Genomic DNA, 26,111 nt, shown 5'->3' with positions numbered 1-26,111 from the left:
GGTTCAAGGTTCAAGGTTTCTTTATTCGTACCCGTGGGTAAATTTGTTTGCAAAAGGGAAAGCAGCAATCCCAAACAACCACAAGAATAAACAATAAAAACACAAACACAAACATCGTCTACCTGGTGCACTATATCTACAGTCTTCATAAAAAGTCATGATACATGGAGGCCTACAGAGGCCTCAAAAACAAGAAGATCCATCTCTACCGATGAATGAAAAGTTCTCCAGGAAAACTTATTCTCGAAGACTGTAGGTAGATGCACCTCAAAAAAGTCACATAGGCAAACTAGGATATAAAATACAGGATGCCAAAAATTCCCCTTCTGACGGTCGCAAAAACAAAGACAATTAGTACTGACTGGGTTAAACCTACCCTAAATAAATTGCTACTATTTTAGAAAAATGCTTTCTAGGTACAGCCTGTCATAAAGTGCATATAGTTAAAGAGCCTATTTTTAAAATGTCTGATTTTAAAGTGCCTGATTAACTCAATAAATGGCTCAATTTAATAAACTAAATAGTTGGAACTGGGTGCTTTTGACCGAAGAACCCTGATACATTTTTAAAAGCATGAATTAAACAGAAAACAATGATGAGAGGTCATTAGGAGCGAAATGACTGAAAAGGTAGTGGAATTCTTATATATGGCAGAAAGTGTAATCAGGACATGCTTCAAGTAAAAGTGGAAAACATGAAACTGTAATAATTATGTCTGTCTGTGGGCACTAGAGGACGCCAACCTTCAGTCATGCAGAGCTGAACACTCATAAAGCTCACAGACCATCTCATTGGCTCTTATAAGACACCGGTGACCAACATCTCAGATGCACCCCACTAATAATCAGCAAAAAATGCCATAATGTGCTCCTGTGGTCTGGATTTACATTTTTACAAAGTAACAGAGTAACATCCCAACAGGTCTCCATTCATTTATTGATGTGAGCTGACTGCTCAACTGTGACCAATGTAATAAAACGATGAAAAAACTGCTGGTGTGTCATTTACAAACAGGCCGGATTATCTGTGCGGTGCGTTAACCCGTTGGGATCATTAAAACACCGCGTATTTTTCTCCAGTCAGCTCTAGGAGTCCAGCGTTTTCTAATGCGAGCTTCTACGCCAGTAAAACATCAATGTTGAAGATCACTGAGTCAAATGATCCCAGCTAGGCCGCATTTATTGTTTTCTCAACCTAACAACAGCGCTCATCCCGCCCTGAAGCGGCTGGTCCCATGACGGATAGCCACTCGAGCCAATGAGAGCGCCATATGCTGCCGGCTCGAGAGAAAACAGACCAATCATCGCTCGATAACTTCCGAGGGGCCCGCTTTCTACGCTTTCTCTGGCAAGAATGTTAGTTCCTGCTCTTCCCTGGCCGTTTCCTGTAATCGTACAGTGTTGTGAGACGGAGAAAGCCATGTGTGTCGATGCAAAGGTAAATTTAGCACCCCGAAATTATTACTGTGAGAGTTGGGGCAGTGGATGTGGTGGTTATTTTCAGGTATTTTTGCCGAAAAATAGACGCAGACCAAGCGAAACAGTATTGCGGCCTAACGTGTGTCTGAACGTTGACGGGCAGTGGTTATTGTGGCACGTTGCTTTGGTTTGGTCCGGTTTGTTGATGAGATTGAAGGAGTCCGGTGGGCTGAATGGATCATAGTAAATGACAGAGAAGCGAACTAACGCCTGCAAACCCGCAATACATCGTGTTTACGAGACCGAATGTAGTTTCGGTGCCACACAGGCTTTTGTAAGAGGCACACTTTGGTCGCGGTACGAGCTAATGCTAGCCGACGGTTTTGTAAGAAAGACTGCAATACGACCAGAAAGGAAAGCATCCTGCCTCTCCAGCATCAGTACCCTCCTCGTCTGACTTCCTTGCCCACTATTTTCATTCACTAAATCTTCTCTGGCTACTTTATCTTGTTATAATACTATTTAAGCCGGCTAATATTGGTTATTAATGTTTTTGAAAACCTAAGATATCACTTTGAGAGCGTTTCTGGAAAGTGTGGCCACGAGTTGGTTTATATGCTGAAAAACAATATTAGTAATATATTCCAGAAGCAGTCTGTAGTTTTGAGGGCGTTGTATGTCATTTAAACGTTCTTTTACAAACTTCGTAGCTGTTTTGAGATGCACTTAATTCCAAAAGTGAGCTTCATCGTTTCTATCAGGGCTGCTGAGATAAATGTAGGTTTGTTTTTATGAAAGCTGTCTGTTTAACAAATCGGGCACAATTTTCCTATGAATTAAAAGCCAAACTTGTAGGAATAATGTTGATGTGCATCACAGAATGAAAAAGGAAGAAAAATGACAAGAACCACAGGTTACAGGGTTTCATTTCACTCATCGGGTCACATTCGCCAAGCTTCTTTCTGTTATTTACTTTATTTATACTTAAATATCCCGAAACTTAACATTGAATAGGACTCATTCGATTTTGTATGTTGTATACGTGTCTGAAACTAGTTTGAGCTATATAAAAACCGTTGTGATGCTTCTTTAAATGTATTATATTGCACATTTAAGTATTTCAAGTGTTTTTTACTGGACAAATAAAATTGTGATCACAAATTAACCTGACAAATTTAAATATAGAGCTTATTTACGGTGTGAATTCAGGATTAAAACTACACCTAAACATATATAAAACACAGCTTGACCTGACTATAAGAAATATTAAGGCTAAGACTCTACAGTAATCTTAATTATTGAAAACAGTCTGACTAATGTAGATCTGAAGTTCTGACTCTGAAAACTTACATGAAAGCCAATAATTCTCTATGAGCAAGCATTTGCTGTGCTTAATTGATGTTGGTGTTTCTTTTCTCTTTCCAGCTGTTTACTTAGAAGTCAAGAGAATTGGACAACGACAATTTAGTTTCCATCTCGGAGTCTTTTTAACGTTGTGCCCGTCTCCCTGTGTGGAGTGGGCAAGATGGCAGACCCCATAATGGACCTCTTTGAGGACACACCGTTGTTTAACCTGGATGCCCTGCCGGATGACTCCTTCTCTCAGGGCTCCTCAGACCCTGTGGAGGAAGCTCTCAAGCTGGCTTTGGGACAGGTGGATCCACCGACTGAGCCCGAGTCCACCCCTGAACTCACAGTCAACACAAGCCTTGGTGTTCCTGTAGCAGCTCCTGCCATCCCGGACCCTACCCCTGTTCAAGTCCCGACGCAGCAGCCGGTGCAAGTGGCAACTGCTCAGACGGTTTCCGTAGCTGCAGCTCCAGCCGTGACCCCAGCCCCTGCTCCTGCCTCTGCTGATACTGTACCTCAAATACAAGCCCAGACCACCATACCCATTGCCAGCAATGCCAGTGGGGCCACTAGTAGCACTGTCCTGCTGAGCTCACCTCTGACTGTTTCTAGCTCCCCGGCTACCACCACTGCCACCACACAGCAGATCACACAGATAGCCCACCAGCTCACTCCGCAGCAACTAGCTGCCATCACGCAGCAGGCTGGTGGCAAAATTGTCATTCTCAAAGGTCCCCAGGGTCAAGCCCAGGTGCTGCAGACTGTATCAGGAACCACAGGCCAGACCAGCGGAAAGGTCATCCGTGTGTTGTCTGGCACTCCACTCAAACCTGGCATGTCCATACTGCAAGGTGGAACAGTCTTGAATCAGACGAGTCCAGGACAAGCTCAGATCAAGGTGGGTGCTACAGGGGTGCAGAGGCTGCTGCAGTCGCCCAATGGGCCAGTGAAACAGGTGTTGCTCACTTCCATGCCTCAGCAGGTACAGCAGACGCAAGGCCAGACAGTTCAGGTGCAGATTCCAGCCCAAGCACAGATAACTCAAGGCCAGACTCAAGTCCAAGTCCAGCCCCAGGCCCAGGCTGCCCAAATCCAGGTACAGCCCCAAGGCCAGGCTGCTCAGATCCAAGTCCAGCCACAAGGCCAGGCTGCTCAGATCCAGGTCCAGGCACAGGGCCAGGTGCAGCTTCAGCCAGCCATGCAGGCACAGACGCAGGTAAGCACTACCTTCTCTGCCTCCACAGGCTCACCACAAGGTGTCAGCCTAACAGCTGCACCACAGCAGGTGATGCTTGGAGTGGGTCGTTGGTTTGCTGTCGGGGTAATTGCACACTTTCACAAGCTGTTTATTTAGGTCGGTCTTTTCTTGACTGTCATATGAAGTCTCATTCTGTGTATCTGATCCTAGGGTGGTGAGGCAAAGCGCATCACCTTGGTTCTCCAGCAGCCCTCCCAGACTGGCTCTGCCACACCAGTGAGTCAAGCTGTTACAGCCCAGCAGCAGGTCGCACAGGTCCAGCAGGTTCAGACGGCACAAGGGGGCCAACAGCAGCAGGCCCAGGCCCCAGCTAGGCTAGTACTGGGTCAGCTCCCTGGTGGCAAACTGGTGCTTCAGGGAAGTCAGCTTGCAGCCCTGACCCAGGCTCGGGCTGCAGGCCAGGCTGGAGGGCAGCCCAAAGTCCTGACAATTCAGCTGCAGGTGCAGCAGCAGCCCAACCAACAAGGAGGAGTTAAGGTGAGACAAAAGTGTTAGAAGATCATTGTTACTAAATTACTCTGAAGTCTGTGTATTTTGAGATCGAAGGTTGTTGTTTTTTAAAGCAAACTTCCAGTTATTTTCTGCTGATACGAGTGAAAGCGGTCAGGAAAGTCTTAAACATTTCTGATACAAAACTAGTACAAGAAAAAGTTCCTTCCCAATATGGTGAATATCTACGTCTGTCTGCTTTCAGTTTCTACCATTCCTACGTACTCGAGTTATTTCAGATTCTGAAGTCTGGCACCATGTGACATTTTGCTACCCAGCAAAATTCTCCGTTATCACAGCAAATATGCCTAACACTTGTGTTGGTGTAGCAGAGTAGTTTCAGATGTGCAAACTATTATTGTTTGTACTGTTGCAGTGCACTAGAAAAGAACAATTGCTACTTTTATGTAACCACAACAGATCATTTCAAATAATAAACATTCTCACATTGAATCTGCTGACTAGTATCTATTAGCAACTCCCAAATCTCACACACTTTCTAAGTAACTAGCAGATAAAAGGAAGCAATATGCATTGAATTAAATTTACTGGTGTTCTCGATTCATAAGATTTAATTGTTTCAGGTTGAAAATTGGCAATCTGGCCCTTAAATATCTAGCAATAGTGTCAAGTTTACTTAGAATAGTTAACCAATGTAAACATAAAGTTCCACAGGACTGTAAATTGTTATTAAGTTTCTAAAATATCACAACATTATTTAAGGTACAGCTGTATATCCTAGCAAGTGTGATGCTATTTTAGTCATTCACTTAACAGACAGAAACAGTCAGTACCTCTGCTGCCTTTCACAGTTCAAATGCTGCTGAATGTAAAATCATCCTGAATTAGGAGTGGAAATTGGGACAGACTCAGACTGTCAATGTGATGCCAAGCAAGCAAATTTTATACAATATCCTGTTCTTTAATATTGTTCTAAATTTCAAGTTCATGTACCTGATTTACTGTTCCTGTTATTTTTTGGCTTTCTAGGTTTGGGAATCTATTGCTTTGATTGTTTACAAATGAGACTTTGACCTGACCTGTCTTTTTCACACTCACAGTACCAGCTGGTTTCAGGAGCTGGCGGTACTGGCAGCCCACAGGTGTTGCAGATCTCCCAGGGCCAAGGAGGACAGAGAGTTGCAGTACCGCTCAAAATGCTTCTACAGCCACAGGTAGACCTTCAGATGTGCATGAATGTTTTGTTTTCTACACATGGCAAGGCTTTTTGTACGAGTAAGAAAGAAACTGTAAAATATTTCCTCTTTTACTTTTCCCTCAGACAAGCTCAACCTCCTCTGCTGGTGGCACGGTTTCTGTGGTGAAGGTCATCAACACCTCGACAGCGGGCCCCTCTACTACAACCACCACTCCATCCCAGGCCATCCGCATCACCAAGGCCCCCGGCGAACCTGCCTCCGTTCGACGAGTGGAGATTCTGTGCAAGCAGGAGAAAGCAAACCGCATAGTGGCCGAGGCTATAGCTCGGGCCAAAGCGCGAGGTGAGAAGAACCTGCCCAGAGTCCTGAACCAGGACGAGCTTCCGAGCACACAGACCTCGCCAGAAATGGCGGGCACTTTGACTGTGGTGTCTGCTGCAAAGAAAAAAGCAGCAGCGGTGGAAGCAAAAAGAAAAGCCCTGTAGGTGGAGGAGCGGTGCCCAAAACTGCAGGAGGGGCTGACAAGAAGGGCAAAGTGAAGACACCAGGAACCGCTACAGTGACTGCCGGCACCGTAATACCTGGTGCAGGGAACAAGAGCAAAAGCAAGATTAAGACAAAGTAAGTGTATATAGCAAGAGGAGATGAGGGAGGAACTCATTTCAGTATAGCTTCTATCCGTATGTTTGTAAATGTAGCCTTCAGGGTTTTTACTGTCTCTGAATGAGCCTCTGGGAATGTGACTGCACACAACATGACTATTATCAGTCTGCATACAACAAAGGCAATGAGTCTGTTGCCTTTTTTAAGCAGAAATCTATGCATCTAATGTATTTTCCCGTCATTTCTCACCACTTGATCAACAAAAACGTCTTCTCCTTCAGTAGATGAAAAAATGTGCTTATTCTTAATCCATATCCATTTGGCGCTGGTTCTTTTCCTTTGGCACTGGGCCACCAGAAATTCCTCTATGCAGGAAAAACCTTGACCTTGTACAAAGCATTATGTATTACTGTCCCTCTGCCGCTACTTCATTTTTGTCTTTCCTCTCTCCCTCTAACTTCCTGCAGCACTATCACTCTAGTGGGAGCAAAGAAAAGAAAGAGAAACGCATCCTCGGACCACTCTGATGGGGAGTTGAGCCCGGCCTCACCTGCAGCACTGGAGGATGACATGATTACGGTACAAAGATACACATCCTCCCATAAATAACATACATTCATGTAGTGACAGAGGAGCAAGCTGTCATTTGTATGGAGGCATTTTTTCTTTAAGTGTCATCAAACTTCGGTCTTTATTAAAACCTGAGAAGCTTCACTGTTTTTGCCTACTTATATTTGCTGTAATAGCTGACTGTAGTGTTCATAGACACTGTGTGAACTAGTTCAGCGGTTTAATTCTTGACCTGAAGAAACCAGTTTGGTAGCTGCAAATGAGTAACCCCGGTTGACACACAATAAAATGCAATTTATATGATAGGACATCCCAGTTATTAAAAATCATGCTTGATAAACCGGTTAAATGAGCCAGAATGTCTCAACAGAAGCTTAATGGTCATATTAAACCTAAATTCTGAATAAGCCACACATGGTACCTGCTCCACAGCCTACATCAGCGTCTGTTGTGTGATTTAAGAGAAAATAACAGTCACATTTAACTTACCTCTCTCTTCTGGCCAGAAGAGGCGCTCCAATCGCGTGGTGAAGAGAAAGAAGTACACAGAGGACCTGGACATTAAGATCACAGATGATGAAGACGAGCAGGAAGATGTGGATGTTACTACGACCGCAGCAGCAGTGGCCTCCATCAGCGGTGGAACAGCAGCGCAGCTTAAACAGGAACTGGAGCTGGATGGGGATGGACTGCAGAGCATGCAGTTCTTTGTGGTGAGTGTCGAAAAACCTGTAACGGCTAATTATTTATTTAATGGAGAGACTGAAAATAACGAAAATCATAGAGAGATGGGTGTTTTTGCATTTGCAGTGTTCAGTGAGATTCTTAAAATTGTGTATGGTTGAAGATGTTTAACAGTCTTTCATGTGTTAATTACATTTTACAGGAAAACCCAAGTGAGGAAGATGCTGCCATTGTAGACAAAGTGCTATCTATGAGATTAACCAAGAAGGAGGTGTGTTTATATTTTTACACTGTGATCTATTACAATATTTATTTTCTTTTTTTTTTATTTGCAAATCATATCTTAAATCTGTTCTTCTCTCCAAGGTGTCTCCAGGCCAGTACACTAATGTTGAGGAATTCTTTGTAAAATACAAAAACTAGTAAGTTTCAGCGTCTCAATGAACAGCTTTAACCTTGGCACTTGACATTTTTTTGTCGCTTGAGGGGATGAGCGAGCAAGTAAAAAATGAGCACAACTGCACTCTTTTGTTCTCAGTTCATACTTACACTGTGAGTGGGCCAGTTTGGAGCAGCTGGAGAAAGATAAGAGGATCCATCAAAAGATCAAGAGGTTCAAGACCAAGCACGCTCAGATGAGGCACATTTTCCAGGAGGTGAGTGGGAGGCACACGGCGAAACCTGGTATTTTGTGCGAGTGTCGCTCGGCTTGTTGAACCGAAGCTTCATGCCTTCTGTCTCTCATACTGTTGTTCTCGTCAGGATGAGGAGCCTTTTAACCCGGACTACGTGGAGGTGGATCGGATCCTGGACGTGTCCCACAGCGTGGACAAGGACAACGGCGAGGTGAGAGATGAAGCCTGGCCAAGAGGTCGCTTTTACATCTTGTCCAAAGAGATGACTTGCTCCTCTTGTGCCGCTGTAGATGAACCTTTGTACTGATTTTTCTTTTGAAATATATGACCTTTCTTTCTTTTATGAAGTAGTAGTGCAGTACTACTGGGCTGACTGCTTGATATCTTGTATTTTTTTAATATCAGTGAGTTGCCAGTAATCCAGAATACTTCAGACTAAACACTGACTGCACTGGATTGTCAAAATTTTACCATTACGACTTAAATTGGCTGACATTAAGTATAACCAGCTCGGGAAAAGGTGCACTGTTTTGCCATTTGTTTGCCAAGCCTGGCATGAAAAAGATTTTTTTTAACAGTTTTGAAAGAATTGAAAAAATTTATATAAAAATCCCTTTATTAAATACGTTTGTTGGGAGAAAAAAAAAGAATCCACACCAGAGTTGAGGGAGTTTAGGGGAGTGATTCTCATTTACATATTAACATTGATTTGGTCGACATACAACCGAGTGCTGGGGTCCTTCCTCAGATCCCTCATTTTCTTTTCGAACACAAACACACCTGAAAAGAAAACTATTTATCAACAGGAAGCGGCACATAATCTAAGGCTGCATTCAGCGAATTGTAAAAAATATATGATCAATCTAGCAATTGTTTTGTGATTAGTCGATTGATTTAATGAAATTTGTCGATTATTGTGAATATTTTCATTATTACTTGATTAACAATTACAGTTAAGCACAGAAAGTCTGTATTTTTACTTCAGCGCTTTATTCAAAACTCAAAATGGTGATAACATAGATTCACTCTCACTGGCATAACGTGCATTTAAATTTGTCTCTGTGTTGTGCTGCTGTGAACTGCCATTTCCAGAGTGTCTCACTTTAAAATCCTCCCACACACTTGATTGTGGGCATTTTTTTTTTCAAAGCTGCAGCTTGTCCTCTGGGGTATTCATGCTTTTACACAGTTGTTGTAATCGAATATGTTGTTCCGTCTCCGAGTCACCCTTAAACGACTTTACGCTCCACACTGCACCTCTTGGGTCTTGAGCAACACAACTGCCAAGTTTGAAGTGTGTAGAATGTACTGATGTTGAGATATGAAGAACACACACACGGACACACAGCTGCCCGGATTTATTAGTGGGATATTTACAGTAGTTAAATAAATACTACTACATCTCTCATCCCCTCCAGCCTGTTATCTACTACTTGGTGAAGTGGTGCTCTCTGCCATATGAAGATGCCACTTGGGAACTTAAGGAGGACGTGGATGAGGGCAAGGTTGAAGAGTTCAGCAAAATTCAAAACCGACAACCTCGCCTGAAGAGAGCGGTGAGTCAAGTGCAAAATAGCAGGAACATGTCTGTTTCTAATTGCATGTTGTTATTTGTATTTTCAATTTACATATTAAGAAAAACCTACATAAGAAAATCTATTACACTGGGCTCCTAGTGGCAAAAAATGTGCATAAGTAAAGAGAGAATCCATAGACCTAATGATGAGCGGTGCTTGCTTCTGTTTCAGTGTTAAATGATTGCATTTTATCAGAATAAGCAAAAAGTAAAGGGTAAGGGTTGCCCACAACACACTTCATATCTTGCTCAGATCTAGTGTTGTCATCCTGTGTTCTGCTGCACTGCACTCTACACCATCACAGTTAATGTGAACCTTTTCTCTAAGGAAGTGAAATGCAACCAAACCGCTGGTGAACAGGTGCAGGTCATTACTTGGTGGCAAAAAGGGCATCTTTCCTCCATTTGGTAGAGGACTTATAGATACAGACTCAAGTGTGTCTGTCATCCTGGTGTCATCTGTCAGATCAGCTGTCGTTTGTCTTGGTGGCTCAAGCTTGTTTATATTTGCACAAGACACCGTGATGCGTCTTTGGGTACACAACGGATTGTGTGTCAGAAAGCCTAGATGTGTGGACTGGTAGATACTTTGTCTGCCATGCTAAATAGTGCGGCAGTATGGGTATTTAAACGTGTGTAAACACTGGATATGTAACAGGTCTGCATTCATTGTGAGCTGAGGATTTAAAAAGATGCTGACCAGTTTGAGTTGAATATGACTCAACTGGAAATGTTGTGAAAGTTTCGGCTTTATGCAAGTTTCAACTGACGCAAACTTTTCACAGATTTCCTTTCCGCTTAGAAAACATGTATAAAACATAGCATAGCTTCTGATATCAGGAACCACATAACGATTACAAATGTGTCTCTGATATTTTGTTTCAGTCAATTTTTTTTGCTTCGCGTTTCTCCACAGCCTCGGCCTCCAGCCAGTTCATGGAAGAAGTTAGAGGAGACCAGAGAGTATAAGAACGGCAACACGCTCAGAGAGTATCAGCTGGAAGGAGTCAACTGGCTGCTCTTCAACTGGTACAACAGGTATTTATCCCACACAGTCCTGTGCTTAATACACTCGCCGATCATCAGCAACAAAATGCACTTTGAAATAACCATCATTTACTGTGTTAAGTGCTCAAGCTGTAATTAACCCTTTAAGCTTCAGTCAATTCCAGCCGTTTTCAGTACAAAAAATCGCTAATATTCTATTTTTAAATAAAAAAAATGACAGTGAACAATGAAAATACAGGGAATATTGGACGCGCATCGCAAGGTGCATTTCCTTGAAAACGACCTATTCGTGGATTTTATACCGACTTCAGGACATGTTTTGGACAAAACAGTTTACTGGCTTGTGTCTTCTGGATGTCCAAGGTTGGATTATGGCCGTTTTTTGTGGAATCTTTTTTTCTGTGTGTAATAATGAACCCGGAAATGTGAGTCGCGCTGTGTGCTTTGAAGCCGTGTATTGAGAACGGATGGATGAGTATTTGTTTTTGTCGGACAAATGTGTTTTTCTCACCCGCTGTGGTAATCACATCTGAAAGTGGTTTATACCGGCGGATTCATGAGAATCTAAGCTTTCCATATAGTGTTTTCCGTATAGTGTTTGTATAAGCGCGTTTGCAGCCTTCGGACATTCTTGAAATTCCTATGCAAATTAGTAGGTGTACCGCCGGCGGTACACTGAAGTTTAAGGGGTTAAAGTAATGGCAGTATGGAACTGGTTTTACTGAAGTTACACAAAGTGCATGTATTTCTTAAAAGTCGTGGTGAAAATCCGTTTTTATTGTGTTATGTGGTTGTGTTAAGCTTGAAAGTGTAAAATGAATGCAATAAAGATATGAAGATGTGGCCAGTCCTCTTTTTATAACCTCATCTCACAAGCTTGCCATACGCAGAGTTAAAAATTACTATACTGTAATTTTGGTGATATATATTCAAGTAAAATGATCGTTGACATCTATGTCGACTTCTGTGCAGTGAAATGTTTTTCTCAGGCTGTCAATCAGACACAGAGAGAGTCTTCTTCCTGAAAAGGGCATGTGTAGCAGCAGCTTAGGTGCATTTAAAGCTCCATACACTGAAACAGCCCCTTTAGAATAGGAGTTAAACAGTTATGGTGAAATTATTTGCAGTGTTTTGTGCTTTAAAATTTAAAGACGCACTATAGGGACATGTAAGACTTGCAATAATTTGTTCAAAAGGGTTACAAAGTGGGAATTAAATGCCAGATGTTTCAGTACTCACACTCTAGGTTTCTTATTTTTCAGGCAGAACTGTATCCTGGCAGATGAGATGGGTCTGGGGAAGACCATCCAGTCCATCGCGCTGCTCTCAGAGGTGTATGCTGCTAATGTCCAGGGTCCATTCCTGGTCATTGCTCCTCTGTCCACCATCACCAACTGGGAAAGAGAGTTCTCCACATGGACTCACATGAATGCCATCGTCTACCACGGCAGCCTGGCCAGCCGACAGATGATCCAGCAGTATGAGATGTACTGTAAAGATGAAAAGGTTGGTGTTGTTGCTAATGATCGCTGTTGGATAACTTTACTACCGTTAAACATGTCGAATGAAAATGATCATTCTGTGTACAGGAGCATTTGATCCCAGGTGCCTATAAGTTTGACGCCCTCATCACAACTTTCGAGATGGTGTTGTCGGACTGCCCAGAACTGAGGGAGATCTCCTGGCGCTGTGTGATCATTGATGAGGCTCATCGTCTCAAAAATCGTAACTGCAAGCTGTTGGACAGCTTAAAGATGCTGGACTTGGTAAGTGGACCACAGCAGATGTTGCTTTGTGCCTGCTTAAGCTTCTGAAATGTACAGAGAATAATAGCCAGTCCAACAGTCATGGTGAAATGATGTACTTTAGTCACACGCCCAATTTGTGTGACATTTAAAAATGATGCTGTCGTTGGCATTTACCGTACCCAAAATGACTTTTAAAAGAATTATGAGATTTGACTTCAGCTGTCCTCATTTGTTGTGTTCTTTTTTTACTCTCTATTCTTTTTTCTCGGTTCTCCCTTGTGTTTCTTCTGATTTTGTTGCCTTCTTTTAAACGTTCCTGCTCACTTTTTGCTTCATTACTCATATACCTGTTTTTCATTCTGCCCCGCTTTAACCCCCTCCTCTTCTAACCATCCTTGTCTTTTTGCCTCTATTCTGTGGTTTCTCCCAGGAACACAAAGTGTTGTTGACCGGCACTCCTCTTCAGAACACTGTGGAGGAACTCTTTAGTCTGCTGCATTTCCTGGAGCCTGCTCAGTTCCCCTCTGAAACTGAATTCCTTAGAGACTTCGGAGACCTCAAAACAGAGGAACAGGTGTGAAATCCTTCCTCATAGCGACACTGACACATGTACCAATTTCATTCATTGTCGCTTTGTACTTATGCCACATCTATATGTAATGTCAAACTGGTAACGTTCCACTGTTGTTGAGCGAGTGTTTTGTTTTCTGGTCCCGTAGGTTCAGAAGCTGCAAGCTATCTTAAAACCCATGATGTTGCGAAGACTGAAGGAGGATGTCGAGAAGAACTTGGCACCCAAACAAGAGACCATTATTGAGGTCAGTTTATGCAGTGTGTCTCCTGTATTACTGAAAAGGACTAAAAATCAGGTTTAAATCATTAAACTTGTGAATAGGGATTTATTTGTAATTTGAATGCAAATTTTAGGCAATATTCTTAACTGATAGTCAACCATGTTACCAATTAGTTATCAATTAATTGTTGAAATGGATAACGTAGCATGCATATTTTTCCAGTTTTGAACCATTGGCACTTTGTGTTTGTCATAAAATTAGCTCAGTAATACTACAAATTTGAAGGAATTTGATGTCAAAACAACGCATTTGTTCAGTACCCACATGTGCTGAACCAAAAATATAATTGATACAAATTTTATTTCACTCATAATAGATGGGATGTGAAAAAGATATGCATCAAGACAAACCAAATTACTCCCAAAGAACAGCTTTTTAATTTTTTTGTTTTGTTTTACTGTAAACGATAAAAAATTTTGTGAGTCACAGTGATGTCCTGTGTTTTAAGATGACTGGTCTGTGTTTCCTACCAGGTTGAGTTAACAGATGTCCAGAAGAAGTATTATAGGGCCATCCTGGAGAGGAACTTCAGTTTCCTCAGTTTAGGAGCAAACAGCAACAGCAACGTCCCCAACCTGCTCAACACTATGATGGAGCTCCGCAAGTGCTGCAACCACCCCTACCTCATCAACGGTATTTAATGACTATTCATTTGTGTTTTTCAGAATAAGAACATAACAATATTTATCCCTTGCTTCTGTTTTAAAGTTGGTTGTCCGCATGGAGAATCTTTTTGTGTGTCTTTGTTTGTTTGTTACATTCAGGCTTTTAAACTGAATGACCCGAATTCTGCCAGTTCTAAATGTTAACTTTTCACTTGAAATGCAAAAAGAGCACATTAGGTGGCATCAGTAGTTACTGTACAATGTACTGTAGTCATTTGGTGCCTCTGTGTCTGTCATGTCCAGGTGCGGAGGAGAAGATCGTAGCGGAGTTGCGGGAGGTGTACGACCCCATGGCCCCTGACTTCCATTTGCAGGCCCTGATTCGGTCGGCCGGCAAGCTGGTGCTACTGGACAAGCTGCTGCCTCGCCTCAAGGCTGGCGGCCACAAAGTGCTCATCTTCTCCCAGATGGTGCGCTGCTTAGACATTCTGGAGGACTACCTCATCAACAAGAGGTATGAAGATGATATGGTGTCCATAATGTTATACTGTAAAAACGATAATCGATAGAAACAAGAACGATCAGTGATTAACTTGATATAACCTGCTTTTACAGATACCTTTATGAACGAATTGATGGCAGAGTGCGTGGAAACCTGCGACAGGCTGCCATCGATCGCTTCAGCAAACCTGACTCAGACCGCTTTGTCTTCCTGCTGTGTACCCGTGCTGGTGGCCTGGGTATTAATCTCACTGCTGCTGACACCTGTGTTATATTTGACTCTGACTGGAACCCTCAAAATGACCTGCAGGTACAAAACTGCACTGTCCTGTCTGTTATATAGTTATTTTATCGAGACTATAGAAACAGCAAACTATCTTTACCTTTTTTCTGTTGCTTACAGCCACTTTATGTTGAAAGCTTGAAACCATATTAGTCTAATTGATGTAAGCAGCTGAATGTTTTGCTCTATGGTCACTTCTTTATTTGTTATTTCAGGCCCAAGCACGATGTCATCGTATCGGCCAGTCTAAAGCCGTCAAGGTCTATCGTCTCATCACTAGGAATTCCTATGAGAGGGAGATGCTGGATAAAGCAAGTTTGAAGCTCGGTCTGGACCGTGCTGTCCTGCAGAGCATGAGTGGCAACAAAGACAGCAACGTCAACGGGGTAAGAAGACCCGTCAGTTATTAACTGCCAAGTCATTGATGGAGCTCATTTGTTTGGAAAAACTTGGGAACATTTGTGTAAATGACTTCCTGTGTCACCTTCAACAGATCCAGCAGTTCTCCAAGAAGGAGATCGAGGATCTGCTCAGGAAGGGAGCCTACGCTGCCATCATGGATGAGAATGATGAGGGCAGTCGGTTCTGTGAGGAAGATATTGACCAGATCCTTCAGCGAAGAGCAACTACTATCACCATTGAGAGTGAGGGCAAGGGTTCCACGTTCTCCAAAGCCAGCTTCGTGGCCTCTGAGAATCGCAACGATATCGCCCTCGATGATCCTGAATTCTGGCAGAAGTGGGCCAAGAAAGCCGACATTGACATGGATACGATTAACCGCAAGGTAATGCTGTGGTTTTGTCTTTTTTTTTGTCTGGTGAAGAAATTCCTCCTAAATTTACACTGGCTAAAACTATTACTAGTCATGTACTGTAGTTTAATCTAAGTGTAAGATCTAGGGACGTTTGTATAACTGGATTCATAAATTCAATATATGTATTGCTTGGATTGATGTCCAGCTGACTCAAAGTTTCTCTTCTCTCTCACAGAACACTCTTGTGATCGACACTCCCAGAGTTCGCAAGCAGACTCGTCAGTTCTCCAGTTTACGCGGTGAAGGTGGAGATCTGTCGGATCTAGACAGCGATGATGAATATCCACCCGCCAATTCTAGACAGTCTCGTGCCTCTCGACGATCCGACCGCCACAGCGGAGGGGGTTACGGCCGCACTGACTGTTTCCGGGTGGAAAAACATTTGCTCGTCTACGGGTATGGAGACCGTACTTGCCTTTTGTCGTATTTTTTATTTGTTCTTTTCCCTTGTTTTCACTCTTATCTGTTTTGGTCTTTAGCTGGGGTCGCTGGAGGGACATCCTGTCTCATGCCAGATGCAAGCGGCGTCTCAGTGAACGTGACGTGGAGACGATCTGCCGTGTCATCCTGGTCTTTTGTCTGCTTCACTATCGCGGAGACGAGAACATTAAGAGTTTCATCTGGGAGCTCATCACGCCACCAGAGAACGGACGTGAACCCCAAACACTACTCAACCATTCTGGTAGGGAGCCGAACACTGATCCACTCAGAGACATTTTATGTCAAATGTCAGTTTCATACTCCTGCTTTATCCTCATCTGCTGAAATGTTGCATAAATGTTCATTAACTGTTTATTCTGTCTGTCTAGGCCTTTCTATTCCCGTTCCAAGAGGCAGGAAGGGTAAAAGGGTAAAGGCTCAGAGCACATTTGATGTTCAGAAGGTGGAGTGGATCCGTAAATACAACCCAGACACTCTGCTGCTTGATGACAGCTACCGCAAGCATCTCAAGCACCAGTGCAACAAGTTAGTGAAGTCCAGTCAGCTGCATGTTTACATAATTTGTACCTTGGTTCATTATTACAGCCTCTGTTCTCCTCTTTTAGGGTGCTGCTGAGAGTGCGTATGCTCTACTACTTGAAACAGGAGGTGATTGGTGAACATGCCGATTCTGTCCTGAAAGGGGCTGATATCAGGTATCAAACACGCTCTATTGTACATGTAGCCAAGAGTGTACACACACACACACACACACACACACACACACACACACACACATACTCGGTCATTAAACTTGACTGTAACTTATGCATGTATTGCTTTTTGTTTATTTTCTCCCAGGGATGTTGATATCTGGATGCCTGAGATGGAGCAGCAGGAGGTGCCTGCTGGGTGGTGGGACTCTGAAGCAGACCGCTCCCTGCTTGCTGGTGTTTTCAAACATGGTGGGTTCTTTCTATGTGTAGGTTCCACTATGTGACTAGGGAAGGCCTTTGTTATGGCTGTGGTGCTTTTTTTTTTTGTAATTTACCGGCCTTGATTTTATTTGTGTTACCAGGTTATGAGATGTACACTACCATGCGTGCTGATCCCTGCCTCTGCTTCCTGGAGCGAGCTGGTCGGCCCGATGACAAGGCCATTGATGCCGAGCAGCACACTGGTGATGCTGAGCTGGGAGACGAGTGAGTTGCTTTGGTTAACGGGGTCAATTAAAACGTATTTGGTTACAGATTTATAGCAGACATTTATAGTACATTGTCAGGGTGGGGGAATTTTCCGGTTTTTCGATGCGTTGTGATTCAGACATGAAAGGATCTGAATTGATTCATAAACATCCAAATTTCGATTATTTAAATCTGTTAAAGTAGTACAGAAGGTTCAAAATAACGCGGAACAAAGAAGCGCGGTATCCGTCATCTGCGGGACACTTTGGGATGCGCACCTGGAGCGGACGAGCCGACACGCAAAGAGTGAAACAAACCAGGCTGACCGCTCCTCTCCTCACCATGAGATCCAAACAGCTCCTTCTAGGTTAAAAGCAGACGTGTAGAAACACTTCAGCTTCTAAAACGTCGATGGCAGAAGCGAACTGGACAAAAACCACATTACATGTAATCTATGAACTACTGCATACATTGGAGCCCAGATACACCATCCCATCCTGATGATATTTCACCGACGCCTCCATCCCGACACTCTACAAGATGCATAAATTAAAGATGCATCAATAATTGATTGTAATCGAGTCGTAGCCCCTGAATCGTAATCGTTAGCGAATCGTGATTCCCACCCCTAGTGCATTGTAATGTTGTAGACATTTCCATAGTTCTGTCACTTTCAAAATTTCTCCTGTCTGTCATTAAGTTAAAATCATTTTCTTTAGAACTAAACCTCTTAACTATCTGGAAATGCAGGCCTTGTCTTTTTCCTTCTTGACAGAGTTGTGCTTCTTTTGTGCAGTGCTGACTACGATAAGTATTCCGAGGACCCAGAGTTCAAGCCTGCATCAAGACACACCAAAGATCTCTTTGAGGAGGTACGACTCTGAGCCCTCGTATCACTTTTGATTCTGGCGGCTTTAGTCTTCTAGCATATATTTGCTTATGTGTTTTGACTTTGTGCTGCAGCCTGACTCTATGAACGTGGACGATGAGATTTCTGTGGAAGACAAGGCGGGACCAGTGGTCACAGAAAGCTTGGCGAGCCACAGCGGTGCCTCCAACTGGCCCTCCAGCTCATCGCTTACGGCACGGTTGCGGAGGTTGATCACAGCTTACCAGCGCAGCTACAGACAGGAGCAGCTGAAGATTGAAGCCGAGGCGAAGGGTGACCGCAGACGCAGGCGGTGCGAACAGGCCAGCAAGCTAAAGGAAATAGCACGGCAAGAGCGACAACAAAGGTATACTTGTGTTACATTAATCTGTCTCCAGTGACTCAGAATTAATAAAGTTATACTTTAGCATATACTTGAGTAGTTAAAGTTTTCACAAAGCTGAACTTGTTAATTCAGTGTATAAATTCATACAGTTTCTATTCATTTGTTCTAAGTTTTTCTGGAGATTTTATAGAATTTGAGCTCAGCCTTGTTAACGTTCACTTCTGTACGTGCAATGCTTAGTTGGCTGCCACACTTGAAACACTGTGAATATGTTTTTTAAGCAGATTTTTCAATCCAGTATTTCCTACCTCAGAATGTCGCACAGAAAGCCCTCCCTCACCCCACCTGCCCTCTGTGTTTCTTCCAGGTGGACGCGTAGGGAAGAGTGCGATTTCTACCGTGTAGTATCAACTTTTGGTGTAGAGAAGATGAAAAAGGAGCCAGGCCTTCTTGAAGGTGGAGACAATGAGTTTGACTGGACCCGTTTCCGTACCTTTGCTCGTCTGGATAAAAAAACCGACGAGAGCCTCAGTCGATACTTCCGCTCTTTTGTCGCCATGTGCCGGAGGGTGTGCCACCTTCGCCCCGGACGTGAAGGTAACTACTGTTTACTGCATCGTCATGATACGTAGACACATTTATGAGCAGTTGCAGTGTTTAGTTTTGCAGACCTCATTGTTCACATGACTGCAAACTCCATCTTTGATCCTTTCCAGATCCAGCAGAACATTCCCAGACTGTGGCCCCCATCACTGAGGAGCGTGCTTCCCGAACTCTTTACCGAATCAGCCTCCTTCGTCGCCTCCGTGAGCGCGTCCTCCCCCACCCCTCCCTGGACGAGCGCCTGCCTCTGGCTCCGCCCAGCTCGGAGCTGCCTGCTTGGTGGAATATTCCCGACCACGACCGTCAGCTAATGCTGGGTGCTGCGCTGCACGGTGTGAGCCGCACTGAGCTCTCCATCTTCGCAGACCCGCAGTTCACTTTCAGTCAGGCCCGTGATGAGTTCATCCAGAACCAGCAGGCGCCACCGCCACCCCCTCCACCGCCGCCACCGCCCCAGGCACCGCCCATCATGACACTCCTTCAGCCCAAGACTGAGGAGGACTTGGCCGGAGTGAAGGAGGAGAGAGCTGATGAGAGCGCCCGGCTGCTTGGAGGCGAACTCCGTGCTGACCTGCAGAGTACGCCGCTGAGTCACCATGACGGCAAAGTGCGAGGTCAGGACTGGAGCTTCAAGAGGAGCAGGGTGAAGGGAGAAAGAGGAAGGAAGGGCGAGGGAGTGTCTGATTCGGATTCAGATTCGGATTCAGGCTCATCATCGTCTGAGCGATCAGGCAGCAGCGACGATAGCGGAGACAGTGAGGAGGAGATAGAAGGAGGTGAGCTGGTAGTTAAAGACAGAAAAATAAATGCTGGGGGTGGAAAGAAAACAAGCAAATTAATTATTTTTCCCTTTTCTTCCTTCTTAGCTGTCATGAAGGTGTGTGACGTGGATGAAGATAATAGTTTACTCTCCATGACTCCATCTCAGGACGGCATTCCTCCTCCTGATCCCCTCAGAGTTGACTGGCCAAAGGTAAAGAACGTACAGTTTTCAGTATGTAAATCTGCTGTAGAAAGTTCCAGCTTGTGTGAATTCTGACTGACTCATGGTGTTACTTTTTTATTTCACAGGATCGTGTGTTGATCAACCGCCTGGACAACTTGTGTACACTCATGCTGACGGGTCAGTGGCCATCGGGGCGGCGCTATGTGCCTGAGGCTCAGCTACACCCGAGCTCAGAGCTGGTGGGAGATGAGATGGCGTACACAAGGATCATCCGTAAACCCAGCGGCCTGCCCAGTGGCCCCGGGGCAGAAGGAGAAGATGGAGAGTTCACTGTTAAACTCCTCAAGGTGAGAAGGCAGATAGCTTTTATTTTTTGAGGCAGAGCTGCACACGATCATGATTTTGAACCTGAGGGCTATTCTGCAAAGCCAGTTTGACATAGCTGGGCTTTCTTTGTCCAAATCAACTCAACAAAAACTAAAGCCTCACTCAGAGTTAACGGGTACCACAAAGATGGTTATCAGCTTTCTTTTTTAACTCAGGCTTTCTCCTTCAAACTCTGCACATTTGCACAAAAACGGGCTTTTAACACATCATTTGTCACTCCTCCTGCATAAAATGAAGCCATCATCTGCAGCTGCTTCAGTCAGCAGGGTTTTTTACTGGAGAACAATGAGGAATGTAAAAAAATGATGATGGTAAAATGTGATGCTCCTGGAAATAGTGCAAGAAAGGAATGCTGCTAGAAAACTGTTAAACATGTGTAATGTATTTATTTTATCCATCAGTGCTGCCGCTTATAACTGAGAGATGCACAGTAAAGCTATTAAACTTTAAACTTCATATATTTAAACACGATATTGTACTGAAGCACATTTAGGTTTGACACTGTCCCATAGAGCAGAATATCACTTTAATTTGTGGCCAAATCAAAGTGAAATTAATGTTACTGATTGAATATTCTTCTGTAATAAATACTAATTGAATGATCAGTGTTGTAATCTGTGTTCCATTAGCTGCAGAACCGGCAGCGTAAACGGACTTGACAGCAAACATTAAAGCGTATTCATGTGATTTCTGCATCTCCAGCTGAATGCATGGTGGTTTCCCATGGCAACATGATGCATACAGTGCGCGATACTGTAACTACAGGACTGCCTTCAGTGGTTTTAGTAATAAACAGTTTCCAAATAAAACATATTCCCTCAGCTGACAATGTGTATTGCTCTAAAATAATTGTCAGGAAACAATTTAGTTAAAAGGAGACGCTTGTTACAGCCAATTTATATCCAAAAGTCTGAACTAAACCTGCTCCAGACCAGGTTAGCTCCACAGCATCAGTTACCATGGAGGTCTAGCCAGGTAAAGAGATCCACCTTGATGATACTGAAAGCTCTGACATGAAGCTCAACACACCTGCTACCCCACTAATGTCGCTTGGTTTTACAGCCCTCTGACCAAGTGGAATATTTATGTTTAGAATGCATCAAAATCTCTGCACATAAATAACAGGCTGTGATATTTCAAATCAGGACAACTTGACATTAAAATGACTTATTTCCTTTTTTCAAAGTAAAGAAAAACTTATTATGCACCTATAATGAAGTGGGCAAACTCGAGGCTTCACTGCCACCTCATCAGTTTACCATGGCCTGAATGTGTGGTGCTTAGGGATCACTGGTGAGCTACAAACAGATGCTCAGAAAGTAAGGTGTTTTGGAGATACAGTGCACTGATTTTTGGTGGGAGGAAAAAAATGATCAGAATAATTGTAAATATCTCTTTGGCCATAGTTGTGCCGCCCTAGTTTGAGGCATGTGCAGTCAAATTAAAACTCGTTATTGCTTTTGTTGGCTCATAAAATCAACTGACTGTTATGAAACATGGCTTATCAAATATACTTCACTTTGTGCTTGATATTAAATGCAATTTACAGCTGTCACATGCAGCTCGTGGCTAAATTAAATGCCTTTCTGTTTGTCATCCTGCCAGGAGGAGGGTCTGAAGCTGACTTTCTCTAAGCAGGCCCTGATGCCCAACGGCTCAGGGGGAGAGAGCAGCCGCAAGAAACGCAAAGACCAAGAGGTACGTCTGAGGTTTACATGTGATCCTCAACAGCTAAGAGATATCATCACTGCACTGGATTTTGTTTGCTTACTTTTTTTTGCCTACTCTTCTCTTTTTTATTTTAATTTTTTTAGCTGTCGGACCTGGATGGACTCCATGATCCGTTGGAACGTACTCCTCGACGCAGGGACCCGCCCACATGGCTGAAGGAGAACCCAGATTATGAGGTGGAGGGAGACATGCTGGAGGTAAATTCACATCTTATCCTGTTGGACCAACAGGTCATCGAGTTTGGTCTCTGTAGTCGACCTTTTTAAATGTGCTATATAAATGAAGTTGACTTGATAGTGAACAGTTACTGCGTTAAGTTTTTGCTTTAATGATCTTTTGACTTGTTTCTTTAGCTTCTTGTGAACAGGAGCAAGAGGAAGAGAAGGAGGAGGGCAGATAAAGTCCCCACAGGCAGTGAAAAGGTCAAACTCATCAACATGAGGACAGGGAAGAAGGTGAGTTGTAATTAAACACAACTCCAGTTCAGACGTGTTTGACGTGTTGGCTGTGGGCTGTCTCCTGATAACAAACATTCAAACGTTTCTCTGTAGGTTGGAGCTGCTTTCTGTCCGATGCTGCAAGACTTGAGGGAATACCTGGAGGAGAATCCTGACAACGCTGTAGCACCTGAGTGGTCTGAAACCGTTCGGAATTCTGTACGTAGTCGAGATATTTTAGCATTACTTTGCTTCGATGGGAAGTCTTTAGAAATGTGCTTTTACATTTTTATTGTTCTGTCTCTGAGGCTTTATTTAGTAAAAATTATTCTGAGTTATATGCAGTGAAATCTCATATGAGGGATATAGTATGCCATGTTTCCATGAGATAGCACCTTGTTAGCTGTGACTATCTACATATTTTAGTCTCTTTCAAAAGGGCGAAACGGACACACTAGCTGTATTTCTGCGATATCTTTATGACTATGAGGAAGAGCTGCATTTGAAAAATTGAGTGAAGACGGCAAAATTTGAAAAACTGCAATTTTGCATGAAGGTTTTTACGCTTATTGAGTGTTTTTTGCCACTTTTGAAAGGGTTAGTATGCATTTAACTGACATGACGGCTCAATTATTAGCAGTTTCTTGGTCGTCTTCTCCTACGGGCAGCGTTAAACATGTCTGATACCAGCTAACATGAAAGAATAATTACAAGTTGGCTGACTAAAAATACATTCTGAAGACTTCTCTCCTTATTTCTCTCATTGATGGCCAAAATTCTCATGTTTTTGTTCTTCATGGTTTTAGTCTTTTTTTCAGCTTCTTCTACTCCGTTTATTGCAGTCATATGCAACTAAGACTATACTGACACCCTCTGGCGACACGACACAATTTAGTTTATCGCTCCAAAGCAGTTAACCCTCGTGTCCTCCTGCAGGTCAAAATTGACCGTTTTAAAGTTTGAAAATGCGGAAAAAAACAATATTTTCACAGTGAAACTTCTGATGTCCACATTTTCAACATTTTCGGGACATTTTTTGGTGGGGGGAAAAAAGAAATGTTAGAAATGTTTCTTAAGAACATTCACAAAAAATCAACCAAAATCCGGTGAAATTCGCTGGATTTTGTTTGATTTTTTGTGGATGTTCTTAAGAAAATATTAGAAGTTTTACTGATATACATGGAATCACTTTAGAGGGTTAGAGTTTAGAAATATTTTTAGGTATTTTTGGAAAACCTTTACTCAGTTTTTTTTTTAAATATTTGCAAAATTTTCTTGCCAAAACTGCTCATGGGGAGTTATGTTAAAAATAATACTTTAAAGGGAAACTTTTTAAAGGAATTTTCTTCCTGGAGGTTTTGCAAATTTTCAGAAATTTGGGGAATTTTTTTTGCTAATTTTTGGGATTTTTTTTTTCAGACAAGGTAAGAATATTTTTTTGCGCTCGTGAAAGAAGACAGGAGGGTTAATAGGAACAAGCCTGATTACCTTCTTTTTTTTTTTTTTTGCGTTATTTCAAAAATGTGCTTCTGTTTCACCTTTGTGGCTCCTGTTAACACACACTCATTATTTTATTTTCTGAATGAACTTCAAGTTATTTCCATCCCTAATACAGTAAATAATGATTTCAGTAATGATGATGCCCATTTGTTTTCCTTTGCAGGGCTTTCTGCCGGAGACCTTCTTCCACCGACTGCTGACTGAACACTCAGAGATCCCGAAGAAAAGCCGACGCCGCCATCACCACCACCACCACCACCACCACCATCACCACACACCAGAGCCCACCCACGAAGACCCCAACCTGGACGGAGTCGAGGAGGAGACTCTGGTGTCAGACGGAGCCTACATGATGGATGAGGAGGACCTGGAGACCACCCACCACTTCCTCACCAGTCCGGACTTTGACGTTAAAATGGAGGGCGGCGACAGCCTTTCCCAAGGTGACTATGACAGCTCGGATCAAGAAGCGCTATTGGACGATGTCATCATAGCACAGAAGGACTCCGACTCCTCATCGAGCTCAGAGGATTGACTGAACCTCCCTCCTCAAACACATCTGACTTAGTCCCCTTCTCAAAAGTAAATCATGTTATTCCTCATCATTTATTTTTACCATTATGTATCGAATTATGGATGAATGTGTGTGTGGTTTTTTTTGTTATTGTTGCTACTTTTAGTCATTTATTTTATATATTTTTTTTCCATTTAAGAAGCAGGTTTGCACCCATCAGGTTTTTTTTCTTTCCATCATCACAATTGTGTTCCATCTTTTTCTCTCGATCTTCCTCTCTAACCTCTGACAAAATGGCAAAAAGCTGAGCTTTCTTACTTTGTCGACTCGTCATTCTCCTCCTCCTCCTCCAAACCACGACTTCCCATCACATTCCCAACCGTGACCAAAAGGGGACCCCTGCTGTACAGATACACTTTTCTTATCTAAGAACCTCAAAGTTGGTCTTCTAGCGCTACATGAAACTGGACATGTGTACTGAGCAGAGCCAGATCCCACAATCCCCTGCCCGATCTCGTTTTGGTCGTATCTTCTGTCCAGACGAGCCTGTGAATCCAGAGGGGATCCAGTGTGTGGATGTACTGTTAGTGTTTTCACTCTGTGGGAGGGGTTGGGGTTGAGAGGGAGGGAGAGGGAAGGTGACGTAGTAGTTACTGAAGCCGTGCTAGGAGGATGGGTGTATTGTACAATGTAGAGCTGGTCAGTTGTGTACTATGGTGAAAAGATGACGGCAATGAGTTACTATTCTTGTTTTATGATCTGACTGTATCTGTGATATGAATAACAGCAATCTACAGTGAAAGCAAGTTTGTGTGTATTATTGTGATTTTCACAGAGCAGAAGCAATAAGGTTTTCTGTTTGTACACAAGATTGATTGTCCATTTCTGAACTGTTGAATATTTGTGTCCTAATTACAGCAGATGATAATGTATATGAGCTTAATTACTCCCATTTTTTTTCAAACCACTGATATCCGACACACAGTAATACATCCAGTTATTTAGAATTATCTGAGAGCAGACATTTTCCATGTGATCCAGTTGATATGCTAGTTATTTAGATGTATTCAGAACTGCATTGGTACTTCTTTAAGGTTTAACATATGAAAAATGATGCCGAAATGTTACCAGAGAATACAGTGAGCTTATAATTGGATACCACTAAACTAAATACAATGAAAAAGTAAACAAATACTGTGAAATGCACTGATGGGCCGCTTCATGTGTTCCTATCATGAAGGACACCTGTGTTCAAAGGATGGACCTTGATTAGGATTCACATAGCAAGGTGGTAATGGATTGTCCTGCTACCTAAACAAAAAGAAACACTTTCACAAACAACTGAGGTCTGATAGAATTGATTAATTAAAAATCTTTGTTAGAAGTGGAATGATGGAGTTAAGACAGGTAAACTGTCCTTATGGCCAAAAACTGGGACCACAAGTATAGATATTCACACTAAAAAAACTCATACCAGAAAATAACATTTTGAGTTTATTAAAGTCGCCAATTAACAAATTAATTTTCCACTCAAGAGAACAAGTTGGATTCTGGATGTTTGGAGAAAAAATGAATCTGATACTAATCATCAAAAACTGCAAACATGAGAAAACAATAGA

The 26,111-nt window shown here is 42.9% G+C and overlaps 1 protein-coding gene across 1 annotated transcript; it reads left to right on the top strand.

Annotated features, from left to right (window-relative positions):
- Positions 1–1,298: 1,298 nt before the first annotated feature.
- chd8 (chromodomain helicase DNA binding protein 8) lies at positions 1,299–25,424 on the top strand. Its single transcript, XM_022197162.2, is given in 40 exon segments — positions 1,299–1,437; positions 2,844–3,984; positions 4,177–4,503; positions 5,577–5,690; positions 5,798–6,119; positions 6,122–6,296; positions 6,746–6,857; positions 7,355–7,561; positions 7,735–7,803; positions 7,899–7,954; positions 8,071–8,188; positions 8,295–8,378; positions 9,586–9,723; positions 10,660–10,781; positions 12,014–12,257; positions 12,341–12,517; positions 12,930–13,073; positions 13,219–13,317; positions 13,827–13,986; positions 14,262–14,472; positions 14,574–14,769; positions 14,958–15,128; positions 15,236–15,526; positions 15,732–15,952; positions 16,036–16,238; positions 16,366–16,522; positions 16,603–16,692; positions 16,838–16,941; positions 17,055–17,178; positions 17,957–18,032; positions 18,124–18,395; positions 18,742–18,971; positions 19,091–19,753; positions 19,844–19,950; positions 20,049–20,270; positions 21,916–22,008; positions 22,125–22,238; positions 22,395–22,496; positions 22,593–22,697; positions 24,142–25,424. Coding segments are annotated over 39 exon segments (7,833 nt in total). The 5' UTR covers positions 1,299–1,437; positions 2,844–2,943; the 3' UTR covers positions 24,514–25,424.
- The last annotated feature ends 687 nt before the right edge of the window (positions 25,425–26,111 follow it).

This window comes from Acanthochromis polyacanthus, chromosome 9 (genome assembly GCF_021347895.1).
Source record: "Acanthochromis polyacanthus isolate Apoly-LR-REF ecotype Palm Island chromosome 9, KAUST_Apoly_ChrSc, whole genome shotgun sequence".
In the NCBI taxonomy this organism is placed as follows: domain Eukaryota; kingdom Metazoa; phylum Chordata; class Actinopteri; family Pomacentridae; genus Acanthochromis; species Acanthochromis polyacanthus.
Note: the sequence above shows the minus strand (reverse complement) of the source record. Positions and strands in the feature narration are given on the sequence as shown.